The sequence below is a fragment of the Uloborus diversus genome, chromosome 7 (genome assembly GCF_026930045.1).
Source record: "Uloborus diversus isolate 005 chromosome 7, Udiv.v.3.1, whole genome shotgun sequence".
Taxonomy (NCBI): domain Eukaryota; kingdom Metazoa; phylum Arthropoda; class Arachnida; order Araneae; family Uloboridae; genus Uloborus; species Uloborus diversus.
Genome location: NC_072737.1, coordinates 12,285,062 through 12,299,645, shown reverse-complemented (window position 1 = coordinate 12,299,645; position 14,584 = coordinate 12,285,062). Strand labels below are relative to the sequence as shown.

General features: G+C 37.6%; 1 protein-coding gene across 1 annotated transcript in view; it reads right to left on the bottom strand.

The window, feature by feature from the left end:
* Positions 1–11,870, bottom strand: part of LOC129225729 (alanine aminotransferase 2-like) — a 39,078-nt gene extending 27,208 nt beyond the window's left edge. Inside the window, exons 1-5 of the mRNA XM_054860223.1 lie at positions 11,739–11,870; positions 6,220–6,309; positions 4,687–4,795; positions 4,310–4,440; positions 4,112–4,225 (exon numbers count right to left, since the gene is read on the bottom strand). Coding sequence (XP_054716198.1) covers positions 4,112–4,225; positions 4,310–4,440; positions 4,687–4,795; positions 6,220–6,309; positions 11,739–11,870 — 576 coding nt within the window. The remainder of the gene's footprint in view (positions 1–4,111; positions 4,226–4,309; positions 4,441–4,686; positions 4,796–6,219; positions 6,310–11,738) is intronic.
* Positions 11,871–14,584: the final 2,714 nt, after the last annotated feature.

The window sequence follows — 14,584 nt, the reverse complement described above, 5'->3', positions numbered from 1 at the left end:
GGGTTTTTTTTTCGTTTCGACCACTCGTGGATATATGCCTAGGAACGTACAGACACCCGAAATGTCCATTTTGACGATCCCCGAGTTAATTACAACGAGCTTTCTCGTGACGTCTGTATGTACGTATGTATGTGCGTATGTATGTGTGTATGTATGTCGCATAACTCAAGAACGGAATGTCCTAGAGAGTTTAAATTTGGTACGTGGACTCCTAGTGGGATCTAGTTGTGCACCTTCCCTTTTGGTTGCAGTCGAGTGATTTCAAGGGGGTCTTTTGCCCCTTTTTGGAGGGAAATCATTGTTAATTTCCATGTAAATTTAAGTGGTGTAATAATTTGGCGATATATCGCCAGTCTTTTGGTTGCCAAGTTTTGTCGCCAATTTGGCGACAAATTTGGCGATTTTTTTTTTTTTTTTAATTTTAGATCTGGTGTCGATTTGGCTACTGTTGGTGATATTTTGAGAGTAAACAATTGAATCACATTAAAATTGCCAATAATGGGAAAATGACATTAAGTTGGAGTAAAAGGAAGTCATGTGATGCTCACATCAGCTCGTTTTTTAGCCATTGAGTTCAAAGTAAATGCTGCATCGTCCAGGGTTGAAATACTTTGCAAGACGTTTTCCTGATCTTTATAAGAGAGAAAACAGTTTTTAACTACTTGTAAGCTTTTTCATGCAATTGCTTTTTAACTGCAATGATGCTTTTTAATGCAGCTTTTTAATGCAATTGCTTTTTAATGCAATAACGTTTTCAATGCAGCTTTTTAATGCGATATTGATAAAAGTGACGGGCTGTGCTTCCGTTTCTTCTTGTTCATCTTCATTTGCAGACGAAAAGTCCATAAGATCGGCTACGGATGGAGTAGCAGCATTTCTGTTTCTACAGAATGACTTTCAAAATTTGAAAAGCCTTTTAAAAAGCACAAATGAAACTTATTATTCATTTTAGAACATTTTAGTTTTTTCTTTTACTTCCCAAGAAAAACGTAAAATGCGGAAAATATACTTAAATAACAAACCTACAATCCGGGTTAAACGAACACTAGAATATAGGATGGATAGTAAATGGAAAAACTGGGACCGGATGAAAAGAACCGAAGATGTGGGGAAAATGTAGATACTAGGGATACTAGGGACGTAAAATCGGGGTTTCACTGTAATAAAATTAATTTTAAATCAATAAAAATACATAAAAAGCCTAAGTAACTATTGTTAATGAAGGCAACTTGTCCACCTATCACCAAAAAAGGAAACAAATTTTGAAACGCTATAAGGGGCCGTGGTAGCCCGATCGGTAGAGTGTCGGATTCGGGGCCGGAGGGTCCTGAGTTCGAACCTCGATGGTCGAAGATCCACCGTCGTCATTAAACGGGACTGGGCGACGTTAAATAGGCTCGTGGTCTCAATGTCCTCCAAGTGAAACGATACCTCTGGGGGTGCTAGCACCAGGTAGCTATTAGCTCCTGGTCTAGTTCTAAATTCTCATTAACTGTTCGATCCGCTGATGGTGCTGCCATCTATCGGTATAAAAAATAATGGAGCAAGGCACTTAGTATGCAGTCCTCGACAAAAATACAGTTGTAGTCAGTTGTGACTCGGAATCGAAATGCTATAACAGAATTTCATAATTACTATCAAAAAATATTACGCTGTATGTGTATGAAAATCTTTTTTTTTTTTTTTTTTTTGCTACTTATACACTCTGACTTTTAAAGGAAAATGTTTTCCTACAATCTTTTCCATGATTGGGCACCTGTTCTAATTTTCAAATATTTTTTCTAAATATAGATAGAAAATTATTTTGCAACAAATTTGTGTAACTGTGCTATCTATACGACTCTTGTTTTGATCAGTCGCAAATTATAGTATTTGATCTATTTCTGACTAAGCTCACTTTTCTACGTCATAACACTTCAGCGATTTCATTGGCTGTTTCAAGGCCATCCATAGATTTTTGATAGTTTAATGAGAGAGAACAAAATTAAGTTAGAACATCACAAAGACGTATACTGTCGTGAGCAGGTAAACGGCAGTATCTCAAGAAATGAGTTTTGGAGATTTTTGAGAAAACGCGTTTTGGATTCAATAATAACAACAGGCAAATGTTGGAATTAGAGTTGTTTTTGCGCTTTATTTTCAGAGGAAACCAAATAGGCAAGCTTGTACAATTAAGCTAGCGTACAATAGATAACAAAAATGCAAAATAATAATAATAATAATAATAAAATAAATTAAAAAAAATAAAATTTCGCAGTTCCTGCCCATTGCAGCAAAATAGAAAAGACACTTGGGCCTAATTGCGAAAAGGCTCAGAAAACTTTAGCTTCCTTTTGAAATTTTTAGAAAACCGAAAAATGACTGAAAATTGAGACAAAAACGAGCTGATGTGTGCATCACATGACTTCCTTTTACTCCAATTCAATGTCATTTCCCAATTATTGACAATTTTAATGTGATTCAATTGTTTATTTTCTAAATATCACCAACAGTGGCCAAACTGAAATCAAATTTTAAAAAAAAGAAAAAAAAATCGCCAAATTTGTCGCCAAGTTGGCGACAAAACTTGGCGACCAAAAGACTGGCGATAAATCGACAAGTGTCCGACAAATTATAACACAACTTGAGTTTACATCGAAATTAACAATGATTTCCCCCCAAAAAAGGGGCAAAAGACCCCCTTAGGAACATCTGAATGCAACCAAAAGGGAAGGTGCACAACTAGACCCCACTAGCAGTCTACGTACCAAATTTCAACTTTCTAGGACATAGCGTTTTTGAGTTATGCGAGATACATACACACATACGCACATACGTACATACGGACATCACGAGAAAATTCGTTGTAATTAACTCGGGGGTCGTCAAAATGGATATTTCGGGTGTCTGTACGTTCCTAGGCATTTATCCACCTGGGGTCGGGTCGAAAAAAAAACTCAACATTCATTCGAGGGTGAGAAAAATGGAAATTAAGGCCGATTTTTGAGTGAAAATTTTTTCGCGAATACAATACTTCCTTTTACAAAAAAATCAAATATGAAGTTATAAATGATTAAATTAATTGACTAGCTAACTGCCATTATAAAAAATAAGCAAATAAAATGTACTTATCCACTTTAAATTGAAAATCAAAGTCAGCACATTTGTTTTAAAACATACAGAAATAATTGATTGAATAATTTGACTAACTAATTGCCATCATAAAAAATAACTTTCCTAAGTTTTACTTTTCCTATTGAAGTAGAGAATCTAAGTTAGCACATTTTTCAAGAAATTATAAATAAATATGTGATTAAATCTTATACCCGCATTGCCCAACATTTTTTTTTTTTTTTTCAATAATCATAACCTTAAATTAATTTGAACTTTGACATCTTGAATTCAAATTATGTTTTTGGCAATCACGAGTGTGTGTGTATGTAGGCGTGTTTGTTTGTGTGTGTGGCGGGGGGTATGTTTGTGATGTGTGGGGGTATGTGTATGTGTGTAGGCATGTGTGTTTGTGTGTGTGTGTAGGCGTGTGTGTATGTGTAGGTGTCTGTATGTATGCGCGTGTATATGTGTTTAAGTGTGTAGGTGTGTGTGTTGGTGTATGTGTAAGTGTAGGCAAGTAAGTGACGTATCCTGCAGACGGTTTTCGCTAGAGGAGCAGCACGTGAGGCGGCCGGCCGGCCGACGATGGTGCTGCAGAGGATGGCGGGGGGAAAATAAATTCATAGGAATTCAAAACTGTCAAGTGAGAACAATAAGCAATCGTGATTGCTCAAAAAAAAAAAAAAATGACCATTGTAGTTTGCAGGTGGATGGTGTCAAAATAAAGTAATATTATTGACAAAAAAAAAAACTGGTCTTCGATTAATCACAAGTTACATACCTTCAGTTTTTTTTAGATATGCATCACTTTTCTTATTTTAAGCCTGGTCATGCCATGCTGCTTAACCGCTGCTTCTCAGGGACTATTTGAAACGGGGGGGGGGGGAGTGCGGGTACACCCGTATACGCATGCATCGCCGCTTGCACACCATGCGGCGTCATACTAATGCCTACCCGCTTTGTAAGTTCTCTGATACTCCCCTATCCCAAATTACATGAAGTAAAAACTTCTACTTACGTGACGCATTCCATACTCAACTATCGTTGCAGAATACACTGGATACTGAGGAACAGGAGCCAAGATACCAGACACCTTGTCACCATCTTTATAATCCAACAAGCTTAATACAGCCTTAAAAAATTTAAAACTCAATTTTAGTTTCTAATTACAAGACGATTACAAAATGAAGGACGGAGAAATAAAATTGAAACCAACCTTAATCCCTTGATTAGCTCCAGTAGTCAAAATGATATCCAAGTAATTGGCAGGAACACGATCTCTTTTTTCAATGTATTGAGCAATATGCTTTTTAACAATCTCTAAACCTGCACTGTCACTGTAAGAACCTACAAAAATGTTGACAAATGTGTTAACGAGTTGCGATAGCACCCTACTTGTTAGGTTTCGACAAACGGCTCCTGTCCCGTGGAATCGACTTTATTTATACTACTTATTACACTAATGATAATTAATATTAAAATTTATCTTCCAATTATTTTTCCTTTGGAATAATTTCTTTTAAAAAAAGTGTTAAAATTATCAATCAAGAAAAATAGTCAATTAAATTTTGAAAAAATCAAACAATAACTTACCAACGCTACGTCCAAGACAACCATTTAAGATCTCAGTTGCTCGTTTTTTGACATCAGATGGAAAACGGTCATCTTCCATCAGATCAGGATAAGTGCATAAAGTCAGAACCTGTCGCAAGAAAACACAAAAATTACTGGTCTTCATTTATCAACCTGGTAAAAGCAAGATCACGTTGTGAAAAGAAAAAAGAATATAAATCAAATAGGGATGGACTAAAAATCCTTTCGATGGAAGGATTTTTAGTTCAGTCTCGTTTCTCAAACAATTAACAGCATACAAATACGACGGTACTTTCCCCTTATATGCTCTACGCTTGGCACGCGGCACGGTTTAAAAATTCGCGATTAGTTTTCATTTCACTTATTGTTGGCATGTTTTTCCAGGCCTTGAGAAGCTTGTGCATAGAGGGTTGAACTCGGAATCGGATGGTTCTGGGTTCAAAGCCCGGTGCCATCAAATACCCACTGAGTACGTGCTTGCAAAAAAACAACGGGTTCAAAAAGTCCCGGGGGAGGTCACTAGCAGTTACCTTAGCTGCCGGGTAATGGATAGCCTCCATCCCCTTAGTACCATGTGGAAACCAATCCCTCATTTTCCAGGGCTTGCCGTGTCATTTCCATCTGATATAAACCAGTTTAAATCATTTGGTGCGGGGGACGCTGGGGAGCCAAGTGCTATATTTGGTCTAAGCTACATACAAAATATTTGTTTCACGATTAAAAGTTCCTTTCAAAAGAAAAGTAATTAAATTAAACCAATAAAATGAAGATAACTCTCCAAAAAAATCTATTCAAAAAAACTCAGGTCATTAAAACAAGTCATTGAAAATTCCATTAAAATGGTACCGAAACAAATGAAACAACATTAAAAGTCCCTTTTAAATGGAAAATAATCAGCAAAATCTTTCTTAATAGAAAAAATTCCTAAACTGGAGGCATAATTACGCAAATTCAAGCCGTCTTTAAAAGTAGGGGAAGGAGATAGCGCATTCGAGGATTCAACCTCTAAAATTTTTTGAAACTGAAGTCTAAACATTGCAATGTTAATCTATTTTTGGTGATGCTATGTTTTGGATGATCTCCCCGGATTTTTTTTTTTTTTTAAATTAGTATCTTAAAACGTTCCGGCGCTCTTTGATGATGAAGAAGATACTAGGTGGTTCCCCTCCTAATGACGGTCACGTGACCTCTTTGATGGATGGCTTCACCACTGTCGTGGGACCACCACAGGCTGCTATATTTGATGTCACATGACCCTGATGGCGTCATACATCATAGCTGCCACGTGACAGTGATGACGTCACTTTATCTTTAAATTTTGACATTATGCTAAACTCTAATGCACAGTACTATTTATCGATAAAATTATAAACTCCGCTTCAGAGATAGTTGTGTGACAACCGAAAAGTTAGCTACATACAAAAGATACATGGATTTGGTTGCCAGCTGATACGGACAAGTTTGTTTAGTCCATCTTAAAAGCGGTTGCTAGTCGAATATGGTCGCATTTATGTACATTAAAACAATTTTTACCTGTCGAATGTAAGTGATAGGCTTCTGACCCATTGCATGACAATCTCCTACATTAGCTCTAATGACTTGATTGAATGGTTTTTTGACTCCCTAAAATTAAAAAATAAGTTACTTCCACTCATGCATAGCAGCACACAAAAAAATTTATGCAGTTAGACATATTTATTCATCAGAAAATAAGTAAAAGTTCCAATAGAATGCAAAACAAGAAGCAAATTATACTGCAACATAAACATTATTTTTCTATTTTTGCCCTAAATAGTTGAAGTCCCAGTCGTTTCGCCGACGCGAAATTTTCTTCCCCCTGTTTTTCGCTTTTAAATCTTCCCTTTTGTGGTATTTAGGGAGTTCAAAGTCCGTGAAGAACAACAAAAACTAGGGAAAATTGGAGAAGAAAATTCCACCCTGAAAAACAAGGGGAGGGAAACAGGTGTCGTCTGAGAAAGTTGATACGTCATATTACGATGCACCATGATTTCTGCCATGAAGAGATACTATGTTCCATTAAACTCACTCCATTTACGGAACGGCGCGGCGTCCTGTACCGAAATTATGGGAATCTGAAGATAGTAAACAAACTTCCCCGGTCAAGAATTTCGGACGTTCTGAACAAAGGAATAGCATAGAAGAGAGCCTGGAGGACATTCTGTTGTCCTGAACCCCCCCCCCCCCCTCCTCCCAATAAAATTCAAGAGGGCTTCTTCTGGAACAAGGAGAAGTAGGACGTAGAGAGTGGTGCCATTCCTGCGACGCCTGTGCTGTTCGTAAAGGAACAAGATCGAGATCGCTTCTTCTGGAGCAAGGCAAAGGATGGCGTAGAGAAGTTGTGTCATGTCTGCAATGTCTGTGCTCTCGCAAGGAGCCAAAGAGGAGAAACTGAGGGTAGCTGCATCGTTACAACATTAAGCTCCTTTCGAACGGATTGCGACAGACATCTTGGATCCTCCAACAAGAACCACTGATGGCAATATATAGTACATCCCCGTTGCCAAAGTGTCTTTTACCAAATGTCACGAAGTATATGCCATTCTGGATCAAGTATCTTCCACTGCACTAGAGGTTCTAGTCCAGCATTGGATCTCCAGGTATGCAGTAACCTTACAGATTCTTGCTGACCAAGGAAAGAATTTTACCTCTGCTGTCTTCGAAGGACTATGTCAACTTCTCAAAATGGAGAAAACTGGGACGACATCCACAATCGGACTGCATGATGAAGAGCTTTAACCGCCCAAACCGGAATAATCTCTCGCTTACGGTATTCAAAACCCTACAGGATTGAGACAGGAAGTTACTTTTGTTATTGCACTCGTGCGTACTGCAGTGCTGCCCACAAGAGTACCAGATATTCCTCATCTCAGATGCTCTTCGACCGAGATCTTCGTCTACCTTATAATCTCGTGTTCGGTCGTCTTCCAGATGTACCTTCATCGCCAGAGGAGTACATGGAAGGGGATGGAGTACATGGACATCCAGGATCTCCAGGCCCGGCTTGAACACGTTCACGGATCAACGGAACACGAGAACGGATCAACATGGGGACGGAGAAATCGAGACCCGATACGACACAAGGACTACTGGGCATGAATTCCACGAAGGTGACAAGGTATGCCTTTGGAATCCCATCCGAAGGAAAGGTCTCTCACCCAAGTTGCAGATGCACTGGGATGAGCCCTAAACAGTCCCTAAAGACGTCAAAGTGAGGATCCATAGATAACATTATTCTAAATCGAGGGTTGTACGTTATGATCGGCTAGCCAGATACTGTGGCCATAGTTTATGAGTATAGTTACGTTTCGTAAAACAACGAAGAGGCATGATTAATAACCGAAAAATTATATGGATAGTTTTTGATTTTACTTTTAAGTATAGGTTTGTTATTGTGTTATATGTTTCTGATTGGTTGTCATTCAGTGTGTGCATTTGTAAATTAATGATACAAGTTTGGCTTCTTTTCTGGGGATTTTACTGACCTGGACGTGCAGTCCTTAGGATGGAGACAATATTATCAAGTTTTATAGTCATTATTTTTACGTTTTTTACGGGACGCAAGAGCTCCCCCCCCCCCCCCGCCACGAAAGCCAAATGTTAGCCATTAGCAAAACCAAATATCCATCGCCAAGAAAGACGAAAGAAATTAAACACGCGACTAAGGACAGTTTACACGGCAGAACAAGTTGTGGTTTTCACCCATCTGTATCTCAGCCCCATGATATGCTTTATTTGTTGTAACATATACAGGCCGACGCATCAGCTTAAGTTTAGCCATTTTGGATCGGATTTTTCATTGTTGTTGAGCTAGTGTTACCACGGCAAAATTTCGGGTTTTGCCAAATGGGCCAAAAATAACATTTTATTTAATAAGCAATCTTCGTGACGCTAATAACTGTTCGCAGTGAAAAATCACCAAACGCGATTACTTACCAGAAAAGACAACCATTCTAACACGCGTTCCGATACAAAATGGCTGATCTTTAGCTGATGCGTCGGCTCGTATATATAGGGGACTGATACTGAGCCAGGTCTGCAGCTGCAGGATCCTAAATACGAAACTACCACGCTAATGCCCGAGTCCACATTTCCCAAGTATTCAAACACTAGAGAATTGGTAGCAGGGTTGCCTAATTTGGCTAATATTAGCCAATTTGGCCATTTTTAATGACTCTTGGCTGTAAAAAAAATAGAAAGAATTTGCCAAACTGGTGTTTGACTACGTTTACGCCTAACTGTTGCTTTGACTTTTTAGGAATTGCTTCTTTTTTTTTTTTTTTCAACTAGCTTTATATAACTTTTAAATCATGCATATACGTACATTTTACTTAACAGTCATCATACATGGAAAAAGTAATGTCCCGAAACTAAGTGAAAACTGTCGAATTTGAAGTCTCAAATTTTGGGTCATCTATTTTAAGGGATACCTAACGAAACTGCTTTTCACAATGTGCACGTGGCTGTTGAGGGTACCAGATCTAAATACTTATTGCCCCATTTTAAGGCAAGATTTAGAGCATGGGGAAAATGTTTAACAATTTTGAAATCGAAAGTCTCCCAAAGTAACAGTATCACTTCATTTTCATTATTTTGTTACTTTATGCTCTCGTGAGTTTTTATTAAGTTTAGTTTTAAAATATAAGGAAGTCGATCCCCTTCTAATTTCCAAAAAATCTAAAAAAGACGGTGATTTTCGTACAGGTTGGCTATTTTTGGGCTAAATTCTCGAAGCTGTTTGGCAATTTTCCTAAATTTTCACCTGGCAACACTGATTGGTAGTTCCACTGGAAAGAAGCCGAAACAGCACGAAGAGGCTGTTTCGGCTTCACTGAATGGGATCGTTTCCAAAATTTTAAAACTATTTTTTTTTCAAAGAGCATGCTTAAAAACATAGGATCTGACCATTTTTAAATAATTTGACTAAGTTTAGTATTTAAAAAAAATACTTTAATTGGTGTGCTTTCATCGTTTACGCTTCTGCCAATGATATCACAAATGATGAAATGCCATTCACTGTCACCATTCGCAGAACGTAATATTTCATCTGCTTCTTGACTCACATGTACTGGCAACGATAGGAATAATAGCAAGAGTAGAGCGCAATATTTCATTCGCTTCTTGATTGTCATAACGTGGAATCGCGGCAGACAGATGCACCAAAAGTACATCATTTGTGACGTCATAAAGACCACGCCTTGTTTGAAAAATCGGACATTTTAAATAATTAATTAAAAGATAACTGATTAAAGATTGATAAAAGATTAAAATATTTTCTGGGGTCCATGTTATTTTTTTGCTTATTCTATCAATTTCAGTGACTAAAATAGTAATACTTTTGACTGAAGGAAACAACCCCATTCCTCCCTTCTGCTGGTCAACGTCTGAAGGAATGGTAATTTGCTTGAGAGAATAAAATTCATAATAATTTCAAAAAGTTCGAAATTTCGCCGCCGGCGGGGGTGAGGGGTTAATAATGAAAGACATTGCTACCCGATCACTAAAGTTTACTACCCGATCCAACTGTGTTTTAGCTTTGGATTCATTTGAAACACCTCGTAAATCGTGAAAATCCAAGAACTTAATCTGATCTTAAATACAGCATTTCACAGCATGTTCATAGCACATCAAAGAGCATACTGTGGTCAACTCTAGAACATATGCTATCTCATGAATCCAGAAGGTTGATAAAAATGATAGCCGTCATGTTGAACACGTTTTGATGCAAGATCTGTTTTAAAATTATCTTAAATGTACGAGACGCATCCGGATATAAGTTTCACTCTCTCCATTAAGAAAAAAACCTCACACTTTCAGGAACATATCTATTGGCAACAAGTACAGCAATGTTTCAGCGTTTTTTCAACATAGCCGTCACCAGAATTGAGATACTTGTCGTAGGCGGGATCAACTTTTGTATCCCTCTATCGCGTGTGAATGGAACCAGCGTGTGACAGACGTCTTTAGGTTCTCGTCGTTGCCAAAACGCTCACCGGAAAACAGGAATTTCTTGAGGTGCAAGAAAACGTAAAAGTCGCTGGGAGTAAGATCAGGGCGGTAGGGACGGTCACCCACAGTGCGCTTTATCATGGACAATTTGACGACCTTCAGAAAACTGCCAACACCAGCGACGCACCATATGCTTACTTATATTGTTCGGCCCATAGGCCTGACAGAGCTGACGGTGAATTTCAATCGGCGCAATCCTTTGTGCATTCAAGAACTTTATCACCGACCGAACCTCCCAGGCGGCGGGAGAAGGAATAAATGCTTCCTTTTCGGATCACTGCTACCACGCTACTGGCACAAGGTGGGATCTGTATGGCTGGCATATGATTGATACGTTATAGATCTGTTACGCATGCGCAATGTACACGGCTAGTTAGGTTTACTTAAAATTGGAAAACTTCAGGAAACTTATCTTCTGGATGCGCTACGCATAATAAATGTGTAACTCATACAAATGCAGCTCTGGTGGTGAAATTTTAGATTTTTTTTTATTCACGCAAACTAATTCCCATCTCCTCATACATTGTGCACAAAATTTCGTCAGTTTCTGAGCAATAGTTTCGCCGTTAGACAACTTTAGAGTAGGATCGTTTAATTATGGATACACTATTTAATACTCGGCACGTTCTATGGAGACAATAGGCAAACACTCTCAGAGCCTCATTAAACTGGTAAAGCGCATACAGGTAAGTAAAGGGGAACCTGGGATAACATTGCTAAGTGCAGTAAAATTCAGAAATTTAGAATTGAAAAGCTCAACAACGACTTAAAATGAAAAAGTTAAAAAATATTGCTCAATAATAGAATTTCTTTGACCTCAAGAAAAAACGATCTTGATTACACTACCAACTAAAGACTACAGTAAATGTCAGTGCGCAAGAAGAGCTCTTTAACTTCATTTATTCTGCGAAAACAGAGTAAATTATCGACCATGCATATCAAAGAAAATATAAAACACTTTGGCAAAAATATGGTTTTAAAATTTGGTAATTATATCAGAAAAAAATATCACTAATTAAACTCACCATTTCCAATTCTTTTTCTATTTCTGCTGCACGAATAGCAACTGGCCCGCGAACAGCATATTCCATGGGTTTAAAGTTTTGATTCATGTTGTCTAAAGTCACTGTCTTGGAACTCATCTTCGTAGAATACATTTTTGACGTAACCCTTAGTTTAGAAAGGCAACCTGCAAAACCGCCGTGCATAGTTTTTCTGGTGGCACATGTGGAGTTTTTATTCGTGAAATCTTTATTCACGTGCGCTAAAACATCAGCCAGAGTGCGCCGAACGGCCAAAGCATTACTAGAACACATGATTTTTTTTTCTCTTTTCGCTCGAGATTGACGTATAGCGATAAATAAGAGATAACTGCCCCTGAAACCATGAAAATACAGGTAAATAAAGGCTTACGAAATCCTTAGTAATTTTCCCGTTCAGCTGATGTCAATGAGATTAGCTGTAGTTGCTCACTGAATTGTCAGCCTAAGAGTGGAGAAATGAAATTGCCTTTTTTTCCCCCTGCGCTAAGACACATTAAGATTAAGTCATTTCCGTAGTTTCATTAGAAATTTTTCAGATGTTTTGATTTATCTTCAAAGTACCGAGGCTCGTTCACCCCCGAATGCAAATTTTATCACAACAACCTTGACAGAGCCTGATAATACACTGACAGCGTCACGTTTTGATATGGTTGCTGTGCTCACGATTTATTACAAAAAAAAAAAAGACTTCTTTTTAGTGAATGAACGATAGGTCTCAAACAAGAACAAACGCTTTAAAACCCCCTTTCCTACGATTCAAATGAATAATAGCAAGATCAGTGGTGCAAACCCCGTTTCTGCGCGAGGGTCTCACCATCTTGAAGGCCAGAACACAAAATTCAAATTCTGTCAGTCCCGCTTAATCGGGTAACGGATTAACAAATGACTCCTTGTTGTAGGAATAAAACCTTCCAGAACCGAATTTTTCCCTATTGACGTGATGCAGTTAGGCGTCGATAGGGGGGGGGGGGGCGCTCCACTTCGGGTGTCACCCTTTTGAGGGATGACACCCAAAGCGAAATTGCAAGTTTGTGAAAAATATTAAGCTAAAATGCATTTTTAAGACTACAAATTTGAAAGTTTTCCGGGGGAGAGCTTCCGGACCCCCTCCACCCCACATCATGGAGCAAATATCATACTCAGGATTAGGTTCATATTGTCAACACTTAGAAAAAAGTAGTGACTTACTCTTAAACCAAAAAACTAAACCCCATTATCTTTCATTGTGTTTGAGATACGTTTGAAATAATTACACTGTAAAAAAAATTCGGAAACGTTTCTGAGTATATCGTGCAGCTGCGGTTCATGAAATTTTCAAAAACGTTTCTGAGTATTTCGGAATTCTCTTTCTGTAATGTCCGCAAACGTGTCTGAGTATTTCGGAATCCTCTTTCTGTAATGTCCAGAAACGTGTCTGAGTATTTCGGAAACCTCTTTCTATAATTTCCAGAAATGTTTCTGAGTATTTTGGAATCCTCTTTCTGTAATTTTCAGAAACGTTTCTGAGTATTTCGGAATCCTCTTTCCGTAATTTGCAGAAATGTTTCTGAGTATTCTGTGCAGCTGTGGTTCATGAAAGTTTCGAAAACGTTTCCGAGTATTTCGGAATTCTCCAAACAATTTTCAAAAACGTTTCTGAGAATTTCGGAATCCTTTTTCCGTGAGTTTTTCTAAAAAATAATTCTTTATTATAGTATTGCATGCCATATCAGTTTCAATTCTTTCATATCTAAGAGCAATGAAACAAGCAATTTTAGAATCATTCATGTATTTTTTTTTTTACTGAATTTCTAATGACAAACAGCATGGTTAACAGCATAACATATGCACAGTTATAAATTTTTGAAAATTTATGAAATAATATAGTAGTTTCATTCCCAATCACAAAATCGTCGGGGAATTGGAGGGGGGGGGGTACCTTCTGAAAAGTGGGGATTGTTTGTTAAACAATCTTAAACTTCAGTTTTTCTTTCAATATTTACAAGACAAAATTATCAACATATTGTATTTTTAATGCAGAACTTAAAAACATATCTTGTATCAAACTTGATAGCTTTTATTTTCGGATAAAATTTGACAAAACTTACCTACACTTCGCGTTCCGAAATTCGTTCACGTCAAGTCAATTTCTTTGACGAACAAAGTGTACCGAAAAGTACCAACAGAGAAATTGATGAATTTAAATATGACACCAAAGTCCCCCTGCTGGAACCATTCGGGTTTATTCTTCTGTTCTTGCCCTTTTCCAGTTTATCATAAATATAGATACTTAATCAAAATAGGTTACTGATTTTATTTTTAGAGTGTGCGCAAAATGCATTATATATTTTATTTATTAACACATTGAACTCTATTACATGATTATTCCATTTCATATATACGAGAGTCCCCCCCCCCACACCATAAGAGTGATGGTGCACCCATAAAATGATATAAAGCGCCCCCCCCCCCCTAAAAAAAGCAACCACTTGAAAATGTCAATGACAAGTCTGCGTTTTGAACGCCCCTCGTCTTCTCCCCATATGTGCATTGCATATTAATAACATAGTATTTAAAAAATGATCACTTTTAAAACGATGACATGAAATAATATTAAATTTTATTTCGGCATGTAAATGCAGCTGTTCCATTTTTGCCACTGACTCATTCCTCCTGACTGTCCTACATTAAACTAGTCTATCCACGAAGGAAATGTTATTTTCGGAACAACTAATGTCAAGGAATTTTTTTATTGTTAACCACATTCAACAAAATGAATAAGCAGATGAATTAATTGCATAACTATGTTCTTACTAATAGATAACATGGTCATTTTCTAATGGTATAAA